Source organism: Anguilla rostrata, chromosome 19 (genome assembly GCF_018555375.3).
Source record: "Anguilla rostrata isolate EN2019 chromosome 19, ASM1855537v3, whole genome shotgun sequence".
Classification (NCBI taxonomy): Eukaryota; Metazoa; Chordata; class Actinopteri; order Anguilliformes; family Anguillidae; genus Anguilla; species Anguilla rostrata.
This window is the reverse complement of record NC_057951.1, coordinates 4,386,682-4,414,059: the sequence shown is the minus strand read 5'-3', so window position 1 is coordinate 4,414,059 and position 27,378 is coordinate 4,386,682. Positions and strand designations below refer to the sequence as shown.

The window sequence follows — 27,378 nt, the reverse complement described above, 5'->3', positions numbered from 1 at the left end:
TGACATTTCCCCATTTTAGAAAAGTGGCTCTCGGGGGTAATTCGTGTTCTTTTCTAAAAAAGAGGTGCTTGGAAACATAAACAACGGGAGGAAACAAACTGAAACAAAATGGCCTCCCCTCTGAAGGATGACTGATTTCTGTTGGTGCGTAGATCCCTCTGTGGCCTCTAGCACCATTTGAAATCGGTTATAATGACTGGGGTTCCGTTCGCCTGAAGCTCCTCCTCCTCTTCGTGAAGGCCCCGCCCCTTCCTTGCAGCTCCGCCTCCTTGCTGCCACTCGGCACTGATATCCGGGAGTACTCTGTGGAGTCATGAACAGCCGAATGGGATTTCTTCGTGGGAGAGAACACACCCCCCCGCCCCCCCACCAGGTAAACGTGTTCCAGAGGGGGCAGCAGTCGGACCCCCCAGGTAAATGATCTTCGTCGAAATACTACTCTGTTAATAAAAATCTGCACACACATTTCCTTCTATTTATTTCTGTGCACTGACTAGATATAGCTGATTTCTAATCCATCTGTACGGAAAAGGACATTGAAGAGGACACACACATTTCCTTCTATTTATTTCTGTGCACTGACTAGATATAGCTGATTTCTAATCCATCTGTACGGAAAAGGACATTGAAGAGGACTCTTCAGAGGTAAGACTATATATAGAATTAAATGTACTGGGACAGTGACTCAGACCCAGTCTGCTAAAGTGCAGCTTGTCAGCTTTGAAGGTATGTACATCCATATTATCCATGTAGGAACTGTAGCCATTTTTATACATGGTCCCCCATTTTAGGGGGGGGGGGTGGGGGGTGGGGGCTGAGTTTGAATTTGAGCGAGGGTGGTGTGCTCAGAGTGTACCACCACTCAGCTACACTGACACACACACACACATACACACACACACACGTACCCACCCACAGAAACACTCTTTCTCTAACCCGGGTCCTGTCTGTTTTTCTGAGTGTTGCAGTGAAAGGGCGTTTGCCTGATTGCGGGTGTCTAATGGATGAGACGGTGGGACACGACGGTCAGGACGTAAGTGCCTTCTTTTCATTTAATCAGGTGCCTTCGACCCCATTCACACCACAGGCCATTCTCCTGGGGTACCAGTCAGCGTTTTGGTAATCAGACCCTATTGTGAGTGCCGCACTGATGCAGGCTTGCTGCAGTTGACTGATTGAGCAAAAGGGGGGCGCTCTTGTGTGGGGGCGTACCCACAAACCGTATCCGCACCCCTGCTGCAGTGAGACGAGCCCCCCCCCCCCAAGGTCCCCCCCCATTGTGGGCGTGTGTTTCAAGCGCTCCCCAAAGTACTGTACCTTTCAATAGCACAGAGAGAAGCCCGTGTAATTTACCAAAAACGAAGGCACAGGCTTAACTCAGCTGGAGAAATGTGCAAACCCGCAAACCACAGAGAGGAATCCGACGCGGGACGAGGCCCAGGGAATGGGAGATCTGCAGTGGATCGTGAAATGTGTTCTAAGTGCGGGTTATGGTTATGGTATGGTTATGTGGTTTTGGTTAGCGTGCGGTTAGCGTGTGGTTAGCATGCGGTTAGCGGTGGGTAGCATGCGGGTCCCGGTTGACCTGTGTGTGATTTGTGTTGTTCCGGCAGTGCCCCGCTGACCGGATTCACCGCGGCTGCACGTGATTGGCTGGAGCCCTCTGTTGCCCCAGGTCTTCGGCCGCCACGAAGCGGAGAAGAGGTCGCCGCAAATGCGGGCAGTGTTCCGGTTCCTCCTGTCCCAGCTCAAAGCCTGTCTGCCGGACGGGTCATCGCTCAAGTGGAGCGTTCGGTGTATCAGCTTCCCCGCCTGAGGATGATATGATCATAGATCACGATGATGATGAAGACGATGATTATCAATTGTAAAGGTCTTCCGTAAGACCGTGAGGGCTGGGCACCGCTAGCACGGAGACGCACTAATTAACTGTTCGTTAACAATCGTGAATTCAGACTTTCAATCCCTCATCCTTTTGGGCCGATTGCGATTACCATTCTGGAGCCGCAATAATATCGTTAATGAGAATTACTACCAGCTGTGTGAATTAATGCTCGCTAACGTGCTGCGATATTACTGAGAATAAAACCTTCCTGCTGGAATTGTTTTTAATTGGAGCCAGGGGCTTTCTTCGTGATTTTACTGAAGATGCATTGTATTCATTGTCCACCAGGTGTAGCCATTTGGATGAAACTACAGTACTCGGTATTAGAATGCCATAAGATGTCTGTAAGAAGGGGAATGTTGTACATGTTTATGTTTTATGTATGTAGATATGTCTGTAGATTTGTATATGCACTGAACTGGTTGACTGAAATGATTAGTGTTTATTTTTATTTTTAATTAATTTTAATTGATGCATTTTATTTGTTTTCTGTTGTGTTTCTCTGCTTGGTACACATATATTCTCTAGATTATGTAATTGATTTCTGTGCATCTGTCTTTAACAGTGTAGATACAGTGAAGTATGTTAATATACTGAATTGTTTGTGGAATCTATTTTATTTATTTATTTATTTATTTATTTTTGTGTACAGCTGTCACATGTACGGCCCATCTTTCTTTAATGGAAGTTAATGATAGTAAATTAAGAGGAAGTGTTTCAGTAGATTAAGTGCACGGCGCACTCTGCTGGATAAAAAGTGGAATTACAGTCGAGAAAGCGCTGATATTTTTTACCCAGACGGCGCACTCTGCTGGATAAAAAGTGGAATTACAGTCGAGAAAGCGCTGATATTTTTTACCCAGACTTTGTCGTTGTTTGGTACACATTCTCTATATTATTTAAGAAATATCTGTGTCTCTGTGTCTGACAATTTAGATACAGTAAGAGTGTGATGTATGTTCATATACTGTATTGTATTCTTTGCACAAATTGTATTCCTTTATATATAATCTCGCTTTTAAGCTCTTCACAGTCCTAATAATTAAGCTGTTCGTGAAATCTATTTTATTATTATTATTATTATTATTATTATTATTTACTTCATGTATCATGACTTCTGGTAAGGAAGTGTCAAATAGTACGAAAGAGGCCTTTTGATCATTTTCTTTACACGCTGCGTTGTTTGTACCTTCTTATATTGAAGTACTGTGTCTGGTCTGACAATTTAATGTAGAGGTGATATTTTCTATACTGTTTGTTCTTGCACAATTGTATTCTTTATATTCGCTTAATTACAGCCTAATATTAGCTGTCGAATCTATTTATTTATTATTATTTTATTTTTTTGTAGGCTGCAATGACACCCATCTTCTAATGGACTACGGGTAATGGGAGTTTTGTAGATAGTGCACGCAGGGATTGCCTCTCTGCTGGATACAAAATGGAATTACAGTCGAGAAAGTCTAGGTAAAAAATGTCAGCGCTCTGTCGTTATGTTCATGTCAATTTTTCAGTATGGTTGTCAAATGAAAGTGGATTTTCAATGTTGCCCACAGATTGCCTTCTGTGGACAAAAAATAAATAAAATAAAATCTTCTGAAACAAACTGTTCTTTCTGTGTTTTATTTTATTGACCAATGACAACACAATTCAAATAACTTTCAAGGCTGAAATGTAATGGCAGTAGCAAATATCAAAATCAAAAACACACAGAATTATATATCAAAATGAAAAAAATAACCACAGCGTATTTACAGAGAGCCCTGTTTTTTATTTATTTTATTTTATTACATATTTAACCAATTAATCAGGGCTTCTGGTCAGGTTTACACTTTGAATTGACTGTTGCTCCAAGTCTAGTAATCATAAATGCAAATGTCTTTCGTAAATAAAGCCAATACTTTTGCAAAATTTCATATATGTTGGTTAAGATGTGAGGTTAAATTTGACATCCTTCTCTTTGTGCTCATTTTGGGGGAATAAGGGAGCATAGGTTACAACATTTCCATTTTGTACCAGGACTGAAACACAGACACACACACACTCCCCTGGTTATGTGCGGTTTTGCCAAAGATGCAAACTTCAAACTTACACAGAAAATGTACAGTACCGTGGATCAAATTCGCAACTTTTTGTGACTCTGAGAAGCTATACACTGTCATTCAATGCACACATCTTGATTATTATTATTATTTCCTATTTCAATATGCACAAAATATGTCATGTTCAGTTGTGCTTCAGGGTTTTACATCATTATATTACAATGGGAGGACATCATTTTTTTTTTTATTTTGTCAAAATTATTCCAATTTTGCATTATCGATGGCTTTGACCGAGGCCTGTTTAAAACGGGTTGGAAACCTGGCTAAGGAATTAATTGGCAGAATCCTAGGCCACTACAGTCAATATATTTGTCTCCCTCTTGTGGACATAAAATGCATCTGCAACAGAGTAGCCGGTAACCAATGCGTAATGGCGTATCTGCCATTAATCGCCATTACAGCACAGAAAAGCACTGCACGGGCGCGTATAATTTATTTCGGCCTTCTTTAAACTTCGCATGTGCGGTCACAAGACGCAGTGAACCGGATGTTGTTTACAGTTCACCAACACGACGGAGAGCAAGAGGCAAATGTGGGGATTTGGGGAGCGTCGGTGCAATTGTTAAATTACGTCAATTGTGCAATTAAAATTAATTGTTGAGGATTACGATTAGTTTTCGCTTCTTCGCCAAGGAGTACATGAAACACTTATCAAAGGAGTACATGCAACATTTGCATTCAATAGCCATACCAGTTCTAAGCCAGGACTGAAATACGCACACACGCGCAAACATTTCACTCGTTTAACTTCCGCCCTTTTAAAAAAAAAAAAAGAAGTTTAAAAGTAGATTATGGGGGAACGCATCGGTGGAATCAGTTCTGGGCGCTACAGGTGAAGCATGTAGCTCTCTGCTGGATAAAAATAGCTTTACAGCAGCGCAAGCCGAATTAAAAAACAGCAGCGCTCTGTAGGGTCAAATGTATGTGGATTTTTAACGTTGCGCACAATTCGTCCTCAGGGGCTAAGAAAGGTCGACTGAAACTGTTATTATTGCATGGTCATTTTATTGCGCAACGACAACTCAAGTTCAACTTTCAAAGCTGCAGTTTAATGGAAGAATACAGTTCCGAAATGCACACTGAGTACTGTGCACTTAAAACCCCAGCACCTCAACACACACTGAAACTGTTCACTGAACAGTATGCCTTACGCAAGCAGAGAAAATTAGCATTCTCTGATGTGCAGTAACGGCAACACGGACTATCTCATTTGATCGCTGTGAAGGAATACATACAAAGGCAAAACATTTTTTTAACCAACTAATCACCTTCAGTCACACCTGTAAGCTATTACTCCTTTAATAAGGTGCTCTGATTGGAGACACTTTGAATCACCAGTTTAAAATCACAACTCACAAATGCAAAGGAATTCCATCAATGAGACAAAAGCTTTCACAAAGTAGCTTCTATATATTCAGCTTTGGGTTTATGTTTTGCCACCTTTTACAAAAATATACATTTGCTTAACATTTCTAAACATTTAAAAATAAAATATAAAACGCTGTATACAGAGCTTGTGGGTTCACACAACACTTCCTTTTGTATTTCTGACCTTCTGTCCACTGCATCAGCCAATAAGCATTAAGCCATCAAGCATTGAGCTCACTGTAGCAGCAGTGCAGTACTTAATGCATCACGCTCAGCAGTATTGAGCTTACTGTAGTTTAGTGTAATGGTTAAGGAACTGGACTTGTAACCCGTAGGTCAGGGGTTCAAATCCCAGGTGTCCAAGAGCAAAATTAGTCTTAGCCTGTATTACTGCAGTAACGTACACCACTTCTGTATCTGAGGTATACCAGGTCACTACGTTAAAAAAAAAAGAGGTTATGCAAAATACTGTGGATTATGAGCGGCTGAAAAATCCTGGTAAATCTGGAGTTTGAGTTCTGTCTCATAATCTTAAATCCACTATAATCGCCCGCCGAAACAGCCACGGCCACCGTGGCTTAACGGTAGAGTTGCCGTCTGGGAACCGCAGCATCGAGGGTTCAAACCTCATTCTTCATCTTTATTTCTCCTTTGTTTCTGTTGTCTCATCACCTTCTATGCACCGCATCAACAACCACATGCTCAGGACACTGTGGCGTAACGGTACTGGCTTTGCCTCTGGTTGGAACGGTAAAGAGTTCGAACCTCGCTCATCTTTATTCATTGTGAGTTTTGGTGATCTCATCATCTTCTATCCACATGTCACCAACAAACTCGTCGATTCCTCGGTGGTGTAGAGGTACTGTGTTTGCCTCCGGGCCGAAAGGTTGAGGGTTCAAGTCCCGTTCTTTACCTTTAGTTCTCGTGTTTCTGTGATGTCACCATCTTCTGTCCACTGCAGAGACGGCAAACCCACCGAAGGGAAGGTGGGGCGAAGGTAGTAGCCTTGCCTACGGACGCAAAGCTTCAGGGTTCAAACCCCATTCATTATCTTTACTTCTCTTACAGTGCTGTAGGTTTATCTTCTATGCACTGTTGCTCCAATGGGCGGAGCGTGAATACCATGGTGGTGTGGTGGTATTGTCATGGGCTTGGCATCATGAGGTTCTGGGTTCAAGCCCCGGTCTCGCCACTTGTTTTCCATTTCCGAGGTCCCGACTTACAGACTTCACTGCAAGAACGAAAAAAAAAAAAAACCTCAAAGTTACGGTGGCGCAGAGGAATGGTCCTCGTCTCCCAACGCAGAGGTCTGGGGTTCAATCCCCGCTCTCCCCTTTCAGTTTGTGCAGCTTTGGTCCATTGTTCTGTTTAAATGCGCAAAAAAATGAGCGATAAATGCGAAGGAGTATGTGGCGTAGGGGGCTGAACCGATCCTCAGGAGGTAGAGGTTGATGGTTCGAGTCCCTGAGACCGCACCTGAGCAACGTCGGTGGTCCCCAAGGGTGGGGGAGGTGTGTGTGTGGTGTGAGTGGACGGGCAGGCAATCTGGCCCCCCGGAATTTCCCAGAATACAACATGGGGGTTATAATATTTTTTTGCAAATTCAAAATTTTTGGAAGGTAAAAAAAAAAAAAAATTTTGACAGGGGTCCCCCTCTCCGTTAGTGCATTACTACTGACAGTCCCCCATACTACTACGCAATCAAATGAACTCATTTGATTGCAGAAAGGTAGCAGTATGGAAGACTGGCAGTAGTAATGCACTAAAAAGTGCACCAAAAGTGGTGCATAGAAACAAAAACAAACAAAACCAAACTCATACATACACAGCGCCTCCATCTGGGGACTTCCTGCTTCTGCAGACAAGCTGGAGAGAAAAAAAGAGGGGGGAATGTTTAAAATAAACAAAATATAATCAAAATATGTTACCTATGAACATACATTATGCAAATGAAAACAGAGGCATTAACAATCTTTGTTAAAAGAGGGTTGACAGGACTGCATTAGTACAGGGTGCTACAGGCGAAGAATATGTCTCCCTCTGCTGGACAAAAAATTGAATTACAGCAGAGGAAGTATAACACTAAAGTCTATTTTTGAAAGGCTGACGAATACATGCAGATTTTTCCCATTACCCACAATTGAAGCTAAACTCAGTTTACTGTATAAAGGCAGAAGTATATAAGACTGGCAGAGACATTAACTATAGCCACTGTATGTGGTGAATACATGGGAAAGTGTATGAAATGTGCATGTAGTTAAAGATGAGGACAGGTAATTTATGTATGTTGGAATCTGGGTGTGAATTACAAAAATGACAGTTAGCAGGCCCATCACCTTAGACCTGCGCAGGAGAACAGATAACAGATACAGCCATGCGGGTGTGTCAGTTTCTTCAAATATCTCACATGTACATATTCTCCTCCGCACATCTAAGGTGGTGAGCCTTCCAACTGAGTTCAATAACTCACATCCAGATACCAACATACATAAAGGCCCTGTCCTCATCTTCCGCAACATGCACACGTCATACTCTTTCACCTGCAGTCACCTGGCTATAGAACGTGTATACAACCCTTCCACAGTGTTCCCTCTTACTGCATTACAGCCTTAAATAAAAAGCACATCAAATCTGATTTTTTACATGTATTGACACATGGTATTCCACAATATCCAAGTGAAAACAATTCTCAAAATACCTGAGAACTCATTTTTAAAAATCTATGACAGCTGGGTTGCATAAAACAGACACACCCTAATGATTGTAATGGTGCATTAGCTCACGCATAACCAAACTCCTACATCACACACCAAGCTGACTGGCCCCTACCTGTGTCCAGTTATAGTAATTCTGATTAGCACACAATGAAACAATCTGTTTCTGTAGGCTTCCTCTGCAGGGTAGTGCATTACACAGCAAAGAACAAACCATGAACAACAAAGAGCATTCTAATGGACTCAGAGGTAAAACTGCAGACAGACACAAATCAGGAGATGAGCATAACGAGATATCAAAAGACTCAAATAACACAGTGAATCACCACTGAGATCTTGCATAGATCAGGCCGTCCCTGCAAACAGGATGAACGAGCACAGAGGAGACTAATCAGAGAGGTCACCAAGAGGCCAATGGCATCTTTTAATGAGCTGCAGCTGCAGTCCGTTATGGCAAAGACTGGTCAATGTGTGCATGTGACAACAATATCCCAAGCTCTCCACAATACTGGCCTATATGACAGGGTGGCAAGAAGAAAGGCCCTACTCAAAAAAGCCAACTCTGAGTCTCCTTTGACATATGCAAAAACACACTGAACTCTGAAGCAATGTCGTGAAATGTTTTGCCATCTAATGAAACCAAAATAGAGATTCTGTCCAAAACACAACACGCTATGTTTGGCGAAAACCCACTACAGCATATCAACACAGAACACCAGCCCTACAGCAAAGCATCCTGTTATGGTGGCGTTTCTCATTGAGAAGCACTAGCGCTCTCGTCGGGACAGAGGGGAAAATGGATGGAGAAAAATGTCCACACTTACACAACTCAGTTATTATAGAATTTCATTTTTAATTAATTCTCAGAAATGTGGGATATTACGGAATACCATGTGCAAATGAAGGTGGGATAAATCATATTTAATATAGTTTCATTTAAGGCTGTAATGCAAGAAAGGTTCTTACGCTGCGTACAGTTTCTGTAAACACCGGTAGTATTTACAAACAGCATGATCACATGTAGTTGTAATGACAGTTATGAATTCGCTCAACAGGCTGCAGGAAGGCTTGATATGACCAGCAAACAGAAAACTATAGAAATGTCAAACCAACCAATTCATCAAATGCAGCTAACATAACTCGCTAACGTTAACAGGTTTGTTGATTCTTTGATGGCTGTCCAGCTAGTGTTATCTACATAGCTAGCTAGCGACATTAGCTAGGCAGCTAGCTAGTTTGGTTGTTTGTTTATCGATGCAAACCGTATTTTGCAAGGTTGGTTAAATGTACGGATATTATCGCGTATCACACAGGAAGCACACGAAGTAATATTTTCAAAACATAGTTAAAGTGAGCATTCAGACATTGCATAGTAAACATTGGCTTGTAGCAAAATATGTAATTACCTTTCTGCAGCACTGCAGGCGGAAGTATATTTACGAGTTGCAGATGGCCACCGCATGTCTTTCGACGATGGTTTACTCGGGAAATGAAGTCCACCGTCTCGCCGGCTTCAGCAATCGCGACGCGTTATTGACTACATATCCCACAAAACTTTAAAAAACACAAACATTGCGTCACGGTTGGTCAAACCGTATGTACTGAAGTAAAGGGGGAGGCCTTAATTTTTTCCTCCTTTTACTCACTGGCGTTATATAGCGCACGTCGCATAATTATAAGGACGATTTAAAATTTAAGATAATAAAAAAAGGTGCGCAATCAACTGTTTTATTTAATAATTATTGCGCGTTCTCGTTTGTTTTTCGTTTCAGTCACCATAAATGAACTCTCTCAGCCCAACATCATAGTTAAGCCTACAATCACAGAAGTCAAAATGAGACAAAAGTTTATCCATGACAGACAGGTCATTGAGCACAGAGTTCTGGAGCACCTCAGTGAGTACATGCACTAGCATTCCCCCAATCCACTAACCGTGGATGTCATTGGTGCTCAAGTTGGGTGATTATTGCCTGTCTCTCACTCAATCCAGCCCGGCCATCAGTATGTTTGAGAGACAGAGATTAATCACACTCCTTGAGTGGGAATTGAACCCACACTTTCAGGCTGGGAAATACCAGCGCATTTACCCTCTGAGCCACCCCAGAACTCTGAAAGCACTGTCTCATGCATCATAGTTAAGTCTACAATCAGTAATGTCAAAGTGAGACAACAGTGTAAGGCCTGCAGGGGGACTGAACCAAGATCTTTGCTGAGGATGAAACCCTTGTACTGGTCCCATTGTTGGAAGGGCAAGAGCTTACAACTAAGGGCTACTTCACCAGTTAGAATGCACCTCAACCATCATAGACTACACCCAAGGCTGGTAAATCACATTGAACTCAATGATCTGACATTGTAGAAGGAGGATAAACAATGATAAAATTAAAGGCCATTGGTCTAAAAATTAGATAGATATCGTAGCACAGTGGTCTCAAACTTAGTGCCATGGAGGGCCGTGTGTATGCTGGTTTTTATTCCAGCCTCAGGTTTATTATATAATTAGTTCAATTATTTGCTGAATTAGGGATGCAAGTTTGCACATAATGGTAACCACATCTAGGGTGACCCGCATTGTCTAAATAAATAATAATAAACAAACCATTTAACATAAAGTGGTTAAAAAGGGTAAATAATCCTTCAAAACATGAAAAGTGTCTAATTAATAAAAGTGAACATCTTGTTAATTCTGGGATTGCAATTGTGGCTGGAAAAAAAACCCAGCATACAGTTTCCTAGGACCTAGCATACACAGAGTTTCCTAGGAAGAGCCTTTGTTTTTTGTTTTTTGGTCATTTATGGTCTTATACTGCCATCTTGTGGTCTACAAATAGAAGTTCATAGAAATATCAGAGTTAAATGTTGAAAAAGAAGGTTCGTTCCTTTTTTGCATTTTTTTTTTCAAACAGACTGTTGATGCATTTCTGCGCAAAACCCAGAACATAAATATTTATGAATAATAATTTGTTCACAAATGTTTAATGTGGAATATTAATAAACTGCAGTGGAGTTCCTGAATCTGGAAAGGACACAGTTATGATGTGTTAAACAAAGGTATTTAGAGTGTAAGAAATTAAGGATAACACGCACAGATCTGAATATTTATTATGGACAAGTGAGTGTCTTCACATGGGGACAAGTTGGCCCTGTGCTGGGGTACCTACCCCAGTTTAAGACTCGCTGGTGATGTATCAAGCTATTACTGTTTAATTCCTTCTACCATTTCAGATCATTGACTGAACCAAGATCTTTGTTGAGGAAGAAACCCTTGCACTATGTGATGTGTCTCCACTACGTCTGTTAAGGTGAAGATTTTGGTTCAGTCCCCCTGCTGGCCTTACACTGTTGTCTCACTTTGACATTACTGATTGTAGACTTAATTATGATGCATGAGAGAGTGCTTTCAGAGTTCTGGGGTGGCTCAGAGGGTAAATGCGCTGGTATTTCCCAGCCTGAAAGTGTGGGTTCAATTCCCACTCAAGGAGCGTGATTAATCTCTGTCTCTCAAACGTACTGATGGCCGAGCTGGATTGAGTGAGAGACAGGCACTAATCACCCAACTTGAGCACCAATGGTATCCACGGTTAGTGGATTGGGGGGAATGCTAGTGCATGTACTCACTGAGGTGCTCCAGAACTCTATGCTCAATGACCTGTTTGTCATGGATGAACATTTTCCTCATGAAAGCAATCGGAAATGTTTTCAAGCACCTAGGCACATTTTGGTCCTCCACCCACCGATACTGTTAATCAGTATGCAAATTCTTTGTCATCACTAAGCTGTGATTATTATTATACAAGACTCTTTTTAACCAGCTGTGGCATTTGGCACCTAAGACCAGTGATCCAGACTTCTAAGTTAAGTCTACAGTCTTAAATGTCAACGAGGAAAAACACTCCAGTACAGCAACGTTATGAACCCAGGTATCTCTGTTGAAAGGGTAATTATCTTAATAGAGGTACTTAGCGAAGGCACATCACACAGTGTACAAGGGTTTCATCCTCAACAAAGATCTTGGTTCAGTCCCCCTGCAAGCTGTTACCATGGTGATTCTTTACATGCTTAATGAACGTGTAAATGCATCATTGGCTGATTCCTGGCATCCCTGGACATTGACACCCCTGGAATTCCAACCTAAATGGCAGCAAACATTTAAGATTTTTGCTGAACGTAGCAAACTTCTTTGACTGTGAACACAGGACCACGACAAGGCAAAAATGCCCTGTGGATGGTACTGGTCCGGCTGGGCGTTGTTCAGTAAAGCCAAATAATCGCAGCCCTTGAGCCAATCGGTATGTCCAGATTAATCGGGATGAGTCATCAGAAATCTCAGCCCTGTCCACCACAGGAAGCAGTGATTAATCATGTAATATTAAAACCCTTGCCTATTGCCATCTCATTTGTTCATATGCAGCGCATCTTATTTGTATGAGAGATTCTTGCAGTTTTGTGTGATCAGCTGGTGCGCTAATTGAAATAATTATTTATTAATTATTATTAAGTACAGTGTTGTATGACATTTCATTAATTATTTTATTAACGATGGCTGGCTTCAACTGTATATACGAATAGGTAAGATGGCTCCCTCTTGTGGACATAAAACGCACCTGCAACAGGCGGCTGTCCGCGCACCTGTCATCAATCACCATTAAAGCACAGGAAAACACAGCTCTCGGCTACGTTTAGGCACAATTCGGTTTTAATACGATTGAGGCAATAATCCGGCTATGGAAGGTTTGATGTAAACGCCTGTTTGTTACCTTAATCGGATATGGTAAGAATCTGAGAAAACATTACATTAACTCCGATATGTTTGCGTAAATTTTCGATTTGTGTGTGCACATGAACGTAGGAAAGTCGGCTTTAAATTTTGACATTTTAAAACTGCATATGCGGAAGTTCACCAGACGCAGTGACCTGGATGTTGTTTTTATATCTTTATGCAGGGGGTAAGGATCAAGTACAGTTAAACCAGCATGATTAAGTCTGAGGTACTGTGGTTTTAATCGATGTTTAAAGATGGTAGGGAAACACTCAGGTGGGTATGAGCGTGTGGCATGCCTGCGACGATTCAACATGTTATTATAATGTAAAATACAGGAAAGTAAGATGGTATTCAACTTTATTTCAGAATTAGGAGTTTCTTTTGAAACGTTTCTTGGTTCAGATAAGAATAAGCGGTAACTATTTGAAAGGAAAGCTTTGGATTTGTTTGTATGCAACCAGACTTGCACGGATGCATCTGAGGATCAGTTGTGGATTTTTTTTAACGACCAGCAGAGGGGCAGTAACGCGTGTGGAAGTTTAACAAACCAGTATCAAACCAAGCGAAGAGGCGGAAGCAAAACGCAGAGCGATGTGAAGTAATTATTTTTGGACACAACTAATTGGCCTTACATGATTATTAAAAGAATCCATGTAAAACCCAGGTATTAGAGAAATCGTGTTGTTGTGAACCATGCAGATACTTAATCGGATTATTGCTAAAAACTGATTGCTTCCAATTTTCGTGGTGTTTGCATGCACATTGCTGTAAATCACATGCATGTTAAGGATTAAGTTTACGGTCTTCACTTCTCCATGGTAGTAAAAACACACACATTCTACTGGTTTACCTCTGTTTAGTGTGTGACTAAAAACAAAACTATACATAGCCTAATACATAGATTGTACCAAAATACAGTATACATGCATCTCGCTTTACATATATTGGTTTGATTATCAATTTAAATGGTTTTAACTGGTCCCTTCTTTTTTTAAAGGAGCTGAGGGGAGTGCTTCGGAGGCATCGGTGCTGGGCTTCACATGTCCCGATTCAGAATGCTGCTCCCCGACTCGCCTTCAACCTTCCCAAGTTATCCCAAGTCACTCCTCTGCTGAGTTCACTCCACTGGCTACCGGTCGCTGCCAGGACCAGGTTCAAAGTCCAGATCCTCGCCTACCCTGCAGCCAGCAGGACAGCCCCCGGCTACTTACAGGACATGATTCAATCCTACACGCCAGCTCCACCACTCCGCTCTGTGGAAACAGGGCCACTTGCACCACTGCCATTCGGATGAATCTGGGATAATTTTTTCACTTAAATTCCCCTCTTTTATGCTACACATGTACCTCCTGTGCCAATTTCATGTTACCTGTACCACCATCCAGCACTTACTGTACTTTGTATCATTATCTTGATGTTGTAGCTTGTCATGCCTCCTAGTTTTACTTAGCAGAGGTTAGGTCAGAGTAATGTTTAATGTGTGAACAGGTCAGAGTAATGTTTAATGTGTGAACTGGACTTAATGTGTTCATGGCTATGAATAACTGTTACAAAATGAGTATTGTGCCTTATTGGATCTGTGTTTTGTAGTTGTTCCAATGACCTTCTTTATGCACTTATTGTACGTCACTTTGGATAAAAACGTCTGCTGAATAATGCAATGTAATGTCAGGAGTTTGCCTCCCTCTGCTGGACAGAAAATGGTATTACAGCAGAGGAAATCCGATTTAAAAAATGTTGCAATGTACAAGTCGATTTTTTGTATGGTTATTAAATGTATGTGGATTTTAATGCTGCACACAAGTTGCCCTCTGGGGATAATAAAGATCTACTGAAACCAAAACTCACTGTTCTTATTGTGCATTATTTTTATTCAGCAATGGCAGCACAACTTTCAAGACTGAAATGGAATTGCAGAATAAAATTCCAAAACACAATTAATTTTATTTCATTATTTAAAAGAAAATAAAATGCATTTACAAGCCCTGTCCCCAATACATATCCACTGCAGTTTATAAAAACAGAATATGAGTGTTTAAATTAAATCTCATTTTTCATCCTTGTGAAAGAAAACATTCAAAGGTATAAAAAATGTAACCAACTAATTACTTTCAGGCACACCTATAAGATGCAACAACATTACACCTTTAATTAGGTCATCTGTTTGAACAGGACTTGTCAGTCACCTGTTGTTCTAATTATAAATCACAAATGCAAAGGAATTCCTTCAATGAATCAAAAGCTTTATTTAAAGAAGCCAAAATATGTTAGAGTGTCAGTTTATATTTTGCCGCAGTTTCTTAGAGTTCATTTTAGGAGGGCACCTAATCTGGATCTGTGTGATTCAAAGCTGAGCTCTTCCTGTTTATTTCTGATGGGTCTGAGAATAAGTTCACTAATGAGCACCCAGGAACTCTTGAAGGGCTTCGTGGCGCAAGACAGAGTACCCTGTTCCACAAAGCCCAAGGTAGCAAGTTCAATCCCCCTTCTGTTCTGTCTGTCTGGTGCTTCCCCTAACTCACCGCTCTGCTGTGGCTCTAAGAACCGGCTGTAAGACATAGGTAACAAGGTTCATCGCCTTCAGGTCCGAAGTTAGTAGATGAAGGCAAAGTTTCTGTGATATCAAAGTCTTATATCCACTGAATCAGCCTTCAACACAACAAAACCACTGTGGTGTGGTGGTTAGGGACCTGGTCTCAGGACCAGAAGCTTCAGGGTTCAAGCCTCACGTAATTTTTTTAACAGTGGCGTTTCTCATCAGCTTCCGTTCACTGCATCACGCCCAGCAGGTTTGAGCCAGCCACGGCCGGGGGGGTTCCAGCTTTTCTTTTTTTTTTGGGAAATATTTCTGTTGTGTCATCTTCTTCTACCCATAGAAGAGCCAGCCGATTCACAGAAGAGAAGGTGGCGCAACGGTATTGTCTTTGCCTACGGACGCAGAGGTTGGGGGTTCGAACCCCCCTTGGTCTTTGTTTCGCTTATACTTGGGTTGTCTCATCATCAGGCCACTTCTGCAGCCGCGCAACCGCTAACACGACGGTGGCGTAAAGGTATTGTCCGAAGCTCGGAACGCGGAGCTTCCGGGTTCGAATCCCGGTCCGTCCCTTCAGTTTCTACTTCTGAGGTCTGACTGTCTTCATGTCACTGCAGGAAAAACAGAAACAATGTCAAAGTTACAGTGGTGCAGAGGAATGGTTCTCGTTTTCCACTAGCAAGGTCAGAGGTTCAAGCCCTGCTTTCCCCTTTTCAGTTTACGCAGCTTTTGTCCGTTGTGCTGTGTAAGTGCACAAAAAAATGAGTGATAAATGCGAAGGAGTATGTGGCGTAGGGGGCTGAACCGATCCTCAGGAGGTAGAGGTTGATGGTTCGAGTCCCCGAGACCGCACCTGAGCAACGTCGGTGGTCCCCAAGGGTGGGGGAGGTGTGTGTGTGGTGTGAGTGGACGGGCAGGCAATCTGGCCCCCCGGAATTTCCCAGAATACAACATGGGGGTTATAATATTTTTTTGCAAATTCAAAATTTTTGGAAGGTAAAAAAAAAATTTTTTTGACAGGGGCCCCCCCTCTCCGTTAGTGCATTACTACTGACAGTCCCACATACTGCTACGCAATCAAATGAACTCATTTGATTGCAGAAAGGTAGCAGTATGTAAGACTGGCAGTAGTAATGCACTAATATACACCAAAAGTGGTGCATAGAAACAAAAACAAACAAAACCAAACTCATACATACACAGCGCCTCCATCTGGGGACTTCCTGCTTCTGCAGACAAGCTGGAGAGAAAAAAAGAGGGGGGAATGTTTAAAATAAACTAAATATAATCAAAATATGTTACCTATGAACATACATTATGCAAATGAAAACAGAGGCATTAACAATCTTTGTTAAAAGAGGGTTGACAGGACTGCATTAGTACAGGGTGCTACAGGTGAAGAATATGTCTCCCTCTGCTGGACAAAAAATTGAATTACAGCAGAGGAAGTATAACACTAAAGTCTATTTTTGAAAGGCTGACGAATACATGCAGATTTTTCCCATTACCCACAATTGAAGCTGAACTCAGTTTACTGTATAAAGGCAGAAGTATATAAGACTGGCAGAGACATTAACTATAGCCACTGTATGTGGTGAATACGTGGGAAAGTGTATGAAATGTGCATGTAGTTAAAGATGAGGACAGGTAATTTATGTATGTTGGAATCTGAGTGTGAATTACTAAAATGACAGTTAGCAGGCCCATCACCTTAGACCTGCGCAGGAGAACAGATAACAGATACAGCCATGCGGGTGTGTCAGTTTCTTCAAATATCTCACATGTACATATTCTCCTCCGCACATCTAAGGTGGTGAGCCTTCCAACTGAGTTCAATAACTCACATCCAGATACCAACATACATAAAGGCCCTGTCCTCATCTTCCGCAACATGCACTACAGCCTTAAATAAAACGCACATCAAATCTGATTTTTCACATGTATTGGCACATGGTATCCAACAATATCCAAGTGAAAACAATTCTCAAAATATCTAAGAACTAATTTTAAAAAATCTATGATAGCTGGGTTGCATAAAGTAGACACACCCTGATGACTGTAATCGTGAATTAGCTCACGAATAACAAAACTCCTACATCACACACGAAGCTGACTGGCCCCTACCTGGGTCCAGTTATAGTAATTCTGATTAGCACACAATGAAACAATCTGTTTCTGTAGGCTTCCTCTGCAGGGTAGTGCATTACACAGCAAAGAACAAACCATGAACAACAAAGAGCATTCTAAAGGACTCAGAGGTAAAACTGCAGACAGACACAAATCAGGAGATGGGCATAACAAGATATCAAAATACTCAAATAACACAGTAAAGCACCACCGAGATCTTCCCTAGATCAGGCCGTCCCTCCAAACAGGTTTTGTCAATTAGTATTTTTAATTCATTATCGGACATTTAGAGATTTATTTCACTTGGATTTTGTGGGATACCATGTGTAAATGAAGGGGAGGGGGAAAGATCTGACTTCATGTATTTTCATTCAAGACAGTAATGTAATAAAATGTGACATTTTGAAAGAGTGAGAAACCTTCCTACAGCCATAGAATGGACTTACATATGACCATATGTAGCCTAGTCATAATTACAGTTACGAAATCTAGAAACAGCCCGGAACATTACGGTAGAATAATAGCTGATATGACAGATATTACGTTTTCGCCACCAAACAGGAGACTACAAAAACGTCAAACAAACCAATTCAGCCACGGCTGCAAGCTAGCTACTGCTGCTATCTAAGGTGGATCACTATAAACAGGACTGTCAACCTAGTTATATAAATCTGAGGGACAGTCAAAGACAGCAAACAAGCCTGCCCTTATGTTTAGTTAGCTAGACTGACAGTGACTTTCAATGATAAAATGATTCAAGCATCTCGCTCCAGACAAGAAATCAACGCAGTCAAAATAAATCTATCCACAGGAGTGAAAAACTTAAATTCAATGCCATTGTTAATAGTATATAGTGCTAACGTTCGAAATTACTATAACTTCCTCAAAAAAGAACAGGTAGCTAACAAGAAAATACGTGTATAATGGAGTACAACGTTACTTTGTAAATAGCAACCACATAAAGGGACTTGTATATTTAACAACGTGTCAATAAGCTATAAAACACTGGCTAACACGCTAACAGAGGTCCAGTTACGTCCATGTTTACAGTAATCTAGCTCGCTAATGTAGCTAAACTAGTTTAATCTAAATAGCTAGAGCTAGCTTGTTTGTTTGTTTATCGATGGAAAAAGTTTATTGCAAACTGGGTTAAATGTGTGAATATTATCAGGTACAATACACGAAGCACACAGAGCACTATTTTCAAAGCATTTGAAGTTAGCTTGCAAAGATTACAAACTTTGGCTTGCAGCAAAACATGTAATTACCTTTCTGAAGCACTGCAGCGGTGGTGTATTTACAATTTGCAGACACCTGGCTACCGCGTGGTTTTTCGACAGTGGTTTACTCGGGAAATGAAGTCCAACGACTAATCGGCTTCAGCAATCACGTCGAGTTATTAACTACATACCCCATAAATGCTCCCCAAAACACAAACATTGCGTCACGCTCTGTCAAACCGTATATGCTGGAGTAAACGGGGCGGCTCCCTTTCATGTGACGCTCGCTTTACATATGTACTGGCGTTACACAGTGTTACACAGATTGTTTCTTAAACTTAATTGTAGCGGATGAAGTGGTGGGCTTAAAGTATGAAAAAACATGTATATGACCAGTTGTTGTATTTAAATTATTTTTTGAGGGGCATTCATCTGTACGTGTACGGAACAGGTACGGAATAAGACAAACGACAGACGCTGCAGGCTGGAGAGAAAAAAGGTAACACGGCTTTCTTTCACTTGTGTTTAAACTGCGCCGCCAAGCAAAAATACTACAGAATGACACTCGAATGGAGCTTACGGAAAGCTTCAGTTTTATTTCTTCACTCATGAGAAAATTATAACCAAGTGAGCAAGTGAAAATGTAGCCTCCAGACCTTTGATAATGTATCTAGGCTATTGCTGTCTCCAACTTTATTACCGGGATCATCTGTCAAAATTTTGGACTACAAACAGCTTTACTAAACTATATGATGGTGTCACGATTACCAAATCAATGCTTTTCGATGTCTTGAGTGATACCTGCAAATTTGTTAATATTGAAGGGGAAAAAACGATCGCAAAGCAATGTCGTGAGCCCACACAGGTCAATGTTAGCAAAGGCGCTGAGAGTTTGAAAAAACTCCCATGACATTTGTGTCCAATGGAAAAATATACCTGTGCTGACATCTTTGCGCCACCTGCAAATACGGTTATGTAGGTGGATTGAATGGGTATCAATATACCTATATGTAGTAGCACACACATAAACGTATTATCTTATATCTAAGTGAGTATAGAGCCCCCCCAAAGCACCCTATGTGAAAAAAATATCTCAACGTGCAAATCCATTCGTTAATTGCAGCATGTGGTTTAAGATTTTGGCTGACATGAGGAAGAAATTGATTATGAGAGATTGTAGTATCCGTAACCAGAACAGGATGTAGCAGATAATATCCGCACGTTTCAATCTTTAGAAGGGAAAGTTCTAGTGACGCCCTCTTGTGGCCGTTAATTTTTTAGACATAGTAATGTGCCGCACTGTTTGTTGCAATGGGAAAATTCTGGTGGCTCCCTCTTGTGGACACACATAGGAATAACATCAAATTACGACAAGGCGTATTTTCTTCTTCCTAAATTCGTAAATGCTGCCGAGGCACTAGACACTGATACAGTGATGTCATTGTCGACTGTAGCCAGGAGTCTTGAAACAATGCATGATTGGCTAGAGCATCTCCTTGTGGCCAGTCAACTGCTCTGATCAAATGGAGCTTAGTTCCTATCTGTTACCATTTCCAACACAAGGGCACATAACACAGATAGATCAGTTACAGTCCAGAACATTTTTCTGAAGGGCTACATTTCAGTTAAAACCACAGAAAACCTTTTGTCTTTCAAATAATACATTTCATTTTTGCAAAAAAAAAAAAGTGTTTCTGTTTGTACACGGCAGAAATATTTACAAATAGAAAACAAACACAAGCATCCACAGACAGCCAAACACATGCAAGTACACAGACACACACACCCACTCGCTCCATCTAATCCCAGAGAAAACGCAAGTGTCGTATTCACAGGGATTTGATAGCTGGTGAACGGAGAGTCATTTCAAGATCTCGATTCCTTCAGATGTGCAAATCTCCGAAAATGTTTGCAGAGCAAACTATTGCAGATTATAGCATGGTGGTATAAACCACATTGTCTGCCACACGGCAGTTTGAGGCAAGGAAGACAGGCTGGCATCAGCCAAATAACCCAAAGCCCAGCAGCAGTTTATATAAACATGTACTTTGCAATCAACTGAAAATGTGCAAATTCCCGCTGGCTTGTTTGCCCTTCTGATCAGAATCTATCTGAACAGATAAGTGAGCAGCCATTCTTCATTCAGTATATACTGTAATGGAACTGTAATGCACTGGGAATACACTGAAATAAAATGCATTGTCTAGATTAGGCGACACCTGCTGGCCAAAGCTGGCGTGACAGTTCTAGTTGAAGCCAGTCAGATCCGCCTGAAACCAGTCCGATCCAGATGAAACCAGTCGGATCCAGATGAGGAAAGTCCCTGGGGCTGGTGCTGTACTGACCTGGGATCAGTTTGCCTCACCGAGCGAACACTACAGCCAAAGAGCTCCTCAAACAAAACATTTGAATCAATGCTTCAGTGAAACTAACTGACCTCTCAAACAGCGAACACAGGGCCTTCACAGTCTTGTTTTCAGTCATTTGTAATTATCATTATAATTATAACAATTATCAAGATTTAATCCCGACGTACTGCAGTGGAACTATAACCGTTGGCCGCCATTTCCACTGTGGTGTTTTGACTGTACAAGTCATCTTGGTACCAGTCCAGTTGCATAATGGCTCAATTTCCTGGCAGGGCAAGACTGATGTAATGATGTAATGCTAACATCTTTGTGGCACCTGCAAATACGGTTATGTAGGTGGGCTGAATGGGTATCAATATACCTATATGTAGTAGCACACTCATAAACGTATTATCTTATATCTAAGTGTGTACAGAGCCCTCCCCAAAGCACCCTATGTGGAAAAAATATCTCAACGTGCAAATCCATTCGTTAATTGCAGGGTGTAATGCAGTAAAGTCTGACCCTCCCCGAGTAGGCCTACATGTGCAAATAATTAACCAAAAAGTGTGTTCATTCGTGGCCTTAGCATTTGGCTTAAGTGGCTGTTGAACTTTGCACTTCATTCTGTATTTGTCTGTTTGACAGTATTCAACAGAGCTTCTGTTGCGCTGGAAGCATCGGAAAATACTCCCAACGGAAAACCGCACAGAAGAAACCTCAGAAATTAATTTTGTGACTGGCCGATGAATCCCTTTTTTTTTGTAATTAACGGACGTCACGTCGAGTTTACCTGCCGTGGGGACCCGGGCTCACTTCGCATTTATCTGGCGGAAGCCATTTTGATTTGCCTTTTTCATTGCACAAAGAAAGCTTTCGATTGGCACGGAATGTTTCGCTACAGATGAAGCCGGGAGAAGAAGAGGGGGCGGGGCTGGGGAGCTCCACGCCCCTCCGTGGTCCGGGCGGGAGACCCCGTTCCTCCTCCGCATCACTCGACCTCATCCTCTTCTACGTCGGCGAATGCATTCTCCTAGAAGAAGAGACACGTTTACTGAGTGGATGTGTCATACGCAGAATATGTATTCCATCAACGATATGCTCTATCTCAAACCCTCTCTGAGCAGCAGGGAGTATTTGACATGCTTTACACAGATGAAATTTCATACGCAATAACAATAATCTTGCCTCAACCTTGACGCTTACCGTTTTCTTAAGAGGATGAGAGGGATGAGAAAGCAATTAAATATTATCTGTTTAATAAAAGAAACAGAACGAAATGTGTTCGAAGTCATTTTTTTTTACACAAATTGCATTTCAATGAAAAATGAGCAAAATACTTAAGGCTCTAGTGTTTGGGCCCAATTGTGGAAAAAAGTTTGGCTGTCCAAATCAAGGACTAACCCTTGTGCTAGCCCTTTCCCTAGCCTCTAAGCATAACTGTAATCTTGGGACTAACCCTTGTGCTAGCCCTTTCCCTAGCCTCTAAGCATAACTGTAATCTTGGGACTAACCCTTGTGCTAGCCCTTTCCCTAGCCTCTAAGCATAACTGTAATCTTGGGACTAACCCTTGTGCTAGCCCTTTCCCTAGCCTCTAAGCATAACTGTAGTCTAGTGACTAACCCTTGTGCTAGCCCTTTCCCTAGCCTCTAAGCATAACTGTAGTCTAGTGACTAACCCTTGTGCTAGCCCTTTCCCTAGCCTCTAAGCATAACTGTAATCTTGGGACTAACCCTTGTGCTAGCCCTTTCCCTAGCCTCTAAGCATAACTGTAGTCTAGTGACTTACCTTTGTGCTAGCCCTTTCTCTCATCTCATAGCTTATCTCATCATACACTGACCAACCAGGATTTAGAGCTTAGCCCCGTAAAATTGTACGATCAGACCTACGTGATTAGAATTCTCTTAGCTGAACATTCTAACACTGATGTCACAATCACTGCTGGTAATTGAAAGCGGCGGAATTCTAGAACACCGACCTTTGAGACAACGTTCCGAAAGACCTACTCTTCCAAAGGGTTTTAACGAGCCGTGTAGATACTCAATTTCACACGCGCCGTGCAACGTTTATCTCCAGCAGTGAACGGGCAGGGGGCGGAACGTTAAGCGTGTGTCGTGTTCGGTGTGCCTCACCCATCCCCCGTGCTGCTGCACCCAGGTGGAGAAGTTCTCCCGCAGGTATTTGGCCCCGAAGCCCATCACCATGTTCATGGGGTGCCCGTCCACGGCGGTCAGCTTCCGGGTCACCTCGCAGGCCAGGGCGATCCTGGAAACTGCGCCGGAGGGGGAGGAGGAGGAGGAGGGCGCCACCTCCTGGAGGAACCGGCTGGCGATCCTCGCGAACGCGGCGTAGGTGAAGTCGCCGCCGCCGAAGTGCCGAGCCAAAACCTTGTCCTCCTTTATCTGGCGGGAAAATCACGGCGGTAATGTCACGCGCAGGGGGCTTCACCCGGGACGCGTGCGGCATTCGGGTTACAGCGCCTTTCAATCAGACCTGGATCAAACGCGTATCGGTTTCGCATTCAAGCGCTTCTCTGCGCTCTGCTGATCTTGCCTGGTGCATTGGAACCAATGAAATACTCTCAAAAAAAATGAACAACCCCGCCTTTTGGTCATATTGGCAGGCTCAGTTACACCAGGCGAGATCACTAGAACACAGAAAAGAATTTGAATCCTAATACGTATTTGACCCAGGTCTGATTTAAATGCACCTGACATGCATGACAGGGGCATTAATAAGGCGCACCGCAAATTGCATTAAACATTTTATATGATTATATTTTTTATAAACGTATATCTTGCGTTTATATCTTGCGATTCAAGTCAGAGGACAAGGTTGTGGACCCCCTTCCATTTGGACATGAACAAAAGACAAATTAAAACAGAATAAAATAATGTGATGCTCGGGCCCTGGAACTAGGGCTGAGCACAAACAACACACACACAGTTTAAGAACAACACAACGCAGCGTACATGTTATACACACACCCTGTCTGTCGGTTTAACAAACTCCTCTGTCAAATTGCACATAATCACATTCGCCTTAACGATATACCCTCCTGAGATTCGGCAGAAACAAAAGTTTTATTTTTTTTTTCCTTGGATGACGAAAACATTTCCAAAACATCATTAATTGTTTTTATTGAATGTCCCTTGTAGTGCGGGATTCTGCATAGTCGGGCAAAACGGCAATATACGGTTCTTAAGATAAAGACAGGAGAATCATGTCCCCTACAGGGGACAAAAATGAATTGCTGGGTCTTATGGGGATATGGGATGGGCCAGACCAACTGCTCGTGTATGCGGGGGTGTCCTGGACTGAGCCGTGGCAGCTTAGGCCTGGCACCCCATTGGCTTACCTTCTCGGTGAACTGGTCTCCGGACTCTCGCAACAGGTCCACGATTTGCTGAATGACATCTGCGCAGAAAACGGACCAATGAAACGCGTGAGCGGGGAGCAGCGGCGGGTGCGAAGACTCGAAAAAGGCCCCCCAGTTTTAAAGACATGAGCTAAATATTTTTAAATATACCAGTAGACAGTAGAGCAAATTATTGTCAAACTTGACAACATTTCACAAAACTATGGTCAAGTTCAGCATGTTTTTAAAGCATAGTGGTTTTGTTTGATTAGTGTTACACATTATGTAAAATTTGAGGTCTACTAAACAAATATTTTATCAAACATGTACTTGCTAGGGATGAAAAAACTGACCATGAGAAGTGCTGCATAAATGCAATCCATTACTATTATTATTATTATTATTATTATTATTATTATTACCATCTTGGCCGTCTGCCTCAATGTCATCCACGTTCATGTCCACCGAATCTACAATACTGCTCAGCCTGTCTGCCAAACTGGTTACATCAACTGTGAACACAGGAATAAAATGAGAAGAGCAACCATCTCACCATCACACACCCACAACTATCACCATCTCACCATCACACACCCACAACTATCACCATCTCACCATCACTCACCCACAACTATCACCATCTCACCATCACACACCCACAGCTATCACCATCTCACCATCACTCACCCACAACTATCACCATCTCACCATCACACACACACAACTATCACCATCTCACCATCACACACACACAACTATCACCATCTCACCATCACACACCCACAACTATCACTATCTCACCATCACACACCCACAACTATCACCATCTCACCATCACTCACCCACAACTATCACCATCTCACCATCACACACCCACAGCTATCACCATCTCACCACCACACACCCACAACTATCACCATCTCACCATCACTCACCCATAACTATCACCATCTCACCATCACTCACCCACAACTATCACCATCTCACCACCACTCACCCACAACTATTACCATCTCACCATCACACACCTACAACTATCACCATCTCACCATCACACACCCACAGCTATCACCATCTCACCATCACACACCCACAACTATCACCATCTCACCATCACTCACCCACCACTATCACCATCACACACCCACAACTATCACCATCTCACCATCACTCACCCACCACTATCACCATCACACACCCACAACTATCACCATCTCACCATCACACACCCACAACTATCACCATCTCACCACCACTCACCCACAACTATCACCATCTCACCATCACTCACCCACAGCTATCACCATCTCACCATCACTCACCCACAACTATCACCATCTCACCATCACTCACCTGCAGCTATCACCATCTCACCATCACTCACCCACAGCTATCACCATCTCACCATCACACACACAACTATCACCATCTCACCATCATACACCCACAACTATCACCATCTCACCATCACACACCCACAACTATCACCATCTCACCATCACTCACCCACAACTATCACCATCTCGCCACGATCACCCCCTACAGCCTGTCCCTTTCTCACATGCTCACCAGTCTCTCCCTTCGGCTCCTCTTCTCTGTCTCCCTGGGGACCCACACACATGAGCAGCAGCTTCCTCAGCTTGCTGGACCTCTTCCTCTTCCTGTTGGGGCTCCTGGGGGGTTCTCCGCCAGGCTGCGGCTGTGGCTGCTGCGCACTTCGGGGTCGTCTTCTCTGCGCGTAGGCCATCAGCAGCCTGAACTCCACACTGCTCTCTCCTGAGCCAGCCATCCCTCTGCTCACATCGCCGTTCTCCATCTCTCCTTCTCCGCCAATCAGAGGGCGAAACAAAAAAAAACATAACAAGACAAACAAAAAAAAAAACACGTAAATATCAGCCAGGTATCGCATAAACTATTTGAAACGTACATGCGCAATTGAAATCATCCACCGCCTACGTCAGACAGTCGTAAATATACAGTATGCACGCATGTGACAGACGTCACATGAAACAAACAGCTGACAGCTGAAGAACTAGAGTTAAAGGAAGTGGAGACAAAGAACATGTCCAGACTTGAACCTGCTGAAATGAGCGATACTTTCAGTTTCACTTAATTGACGAGGGTTAGGAGTTTTTTCCTGCTTAAATGGCTGGCGTGTTACGCCAGCTGTGTACTTGTCAATAATAATGCTGATTAACGTCAGGTTCCGTCCGATTCTTTTAACATCTTTCACAAATATAGCCTATATTTTAAACGTTGGATGTGAGGCTACGTTTCCAATAGCAGCTCAGTATGGAAACAATAGTCTGACATGCAGTAAAGGTACACATTTTCTACACTGAAACAAATGAAATCCGGCTCCAGTTAATTGTACAGGTGTTTCACGTTGATAGCCTTCGTTTAAATCGTTTAAATACCTTACTTGGAAACGTATGGAAGCCCCGTCAACGTGACGCAGCTTTATTGACGCCAGTCAGCAATTGTAACTGATTGCTTTCACTTCACGCCGGTTGTATGATTGCTACACTCTGAAACAAACAGGAAACATACGAATAATATCTGTAAATAAATAAATTAATAAATATTTTTTTTAATGAAAAATAAAACATTTGTGAACAGAAAATGAAATAGCTCACTCGCTTGACGAGAATATACAAGCGCCACGCTATTTAAATAGTTCGTCGGTTTCTTTACTTACAGACACAATACAGTAACAATAATTACCGTCTCCTTAAGATATCCCTCCACCGACACTCCACAACACGAACTTTGGATTCTACAGTTGCCGGTTTCCAAAAGTGTCATTAATTCTAGCGGAACATAGCCTCTTGCATATTTGTTCTTGGAGTGATAACACGGGATGTCTTGGGAAATCCAAGTCACAGTCCCGCCCCATTCAGTGATGGTTCGACTGGAACTTCCACCCAAAGTTCATAAACTAACATGTTGGTTACTTCATG

The 27,378-nt window shown here is 42.3% G+C and overlaps 1 protein-coding gene and 2 long non-coding RNA genes across 7 annotated transcripts; 2 read left to right on the top strand and 1 right to left on the bottom strand.

The window, feature by feature from the left end:
* LOC135245529 (apoptosis facilitator Bcl-2-like protein 14) lies at positions 1–27,378 on the bottom strand. 5 transcript variants are annotated; one of them, XM_064318628.1, is made up of 10 exons: positions 27,117–27,378; positions 26,836–26,946; positions 25,988–26,239; positions 24,841–24,930; positions 24,419–24,477; positions 23,193–23,462; positions 18,760–22,092; positions 16,564–16,604; positions 15,561–15,975; positions 14,676–15,246 (listed from the first exon to the last, which is right to left on the bottom strand). In XM_064318628.1, the coding sequence occupies exons 3-7, from the start codon at positions 26,232–26,234 to the stop codon at positions 22,051–22,053; spliced, it is 708 nt and encodes a 235-aa protein (XP_064174698.1). In that variant the 5' UTR covers positions 26,235–26,239; positions 26,836–26,946; positions 27,117–27,378; the 3' UTR covers positions 14,676–15,246; positions 15,561–15,975; positions 16,564–16,604; positions 18,760–22,050. The 5 variants fall into 5 exon arrangements, with proteins under 5 accessions (XP_064174702.1, XP_064174701.1, XP_064174698.1 ...); XM_064318627.1 differs by having other exon boundaries at positions 27,143–27,378; XM_064318629.1 differs by having other exon boundaries at positions 14,676–15,226; positions 27,143–27,378.
* LOC135245539 (uncharacterized) lies at positions 15,240–15,824 on the top strand. Its single transcript, XR_010327283.1, has 2 exons — positions 15,240–15,415; positions 15,621–15,824. It is a non-coding gene; the product is annotated as an uncharacterized LOC135245539 (long non-coding RNA).
* Positions 19,086–22,339, top strand: LOC135245542 (uncharacterized). The gene is made up of 2 exons (XR_010327286.1): positions 19,086–19,210; positions 21,708–22,339. It is a non-coding gene; the product is annotated as an uncharacterized LOC135245542 (long non-coding RNA).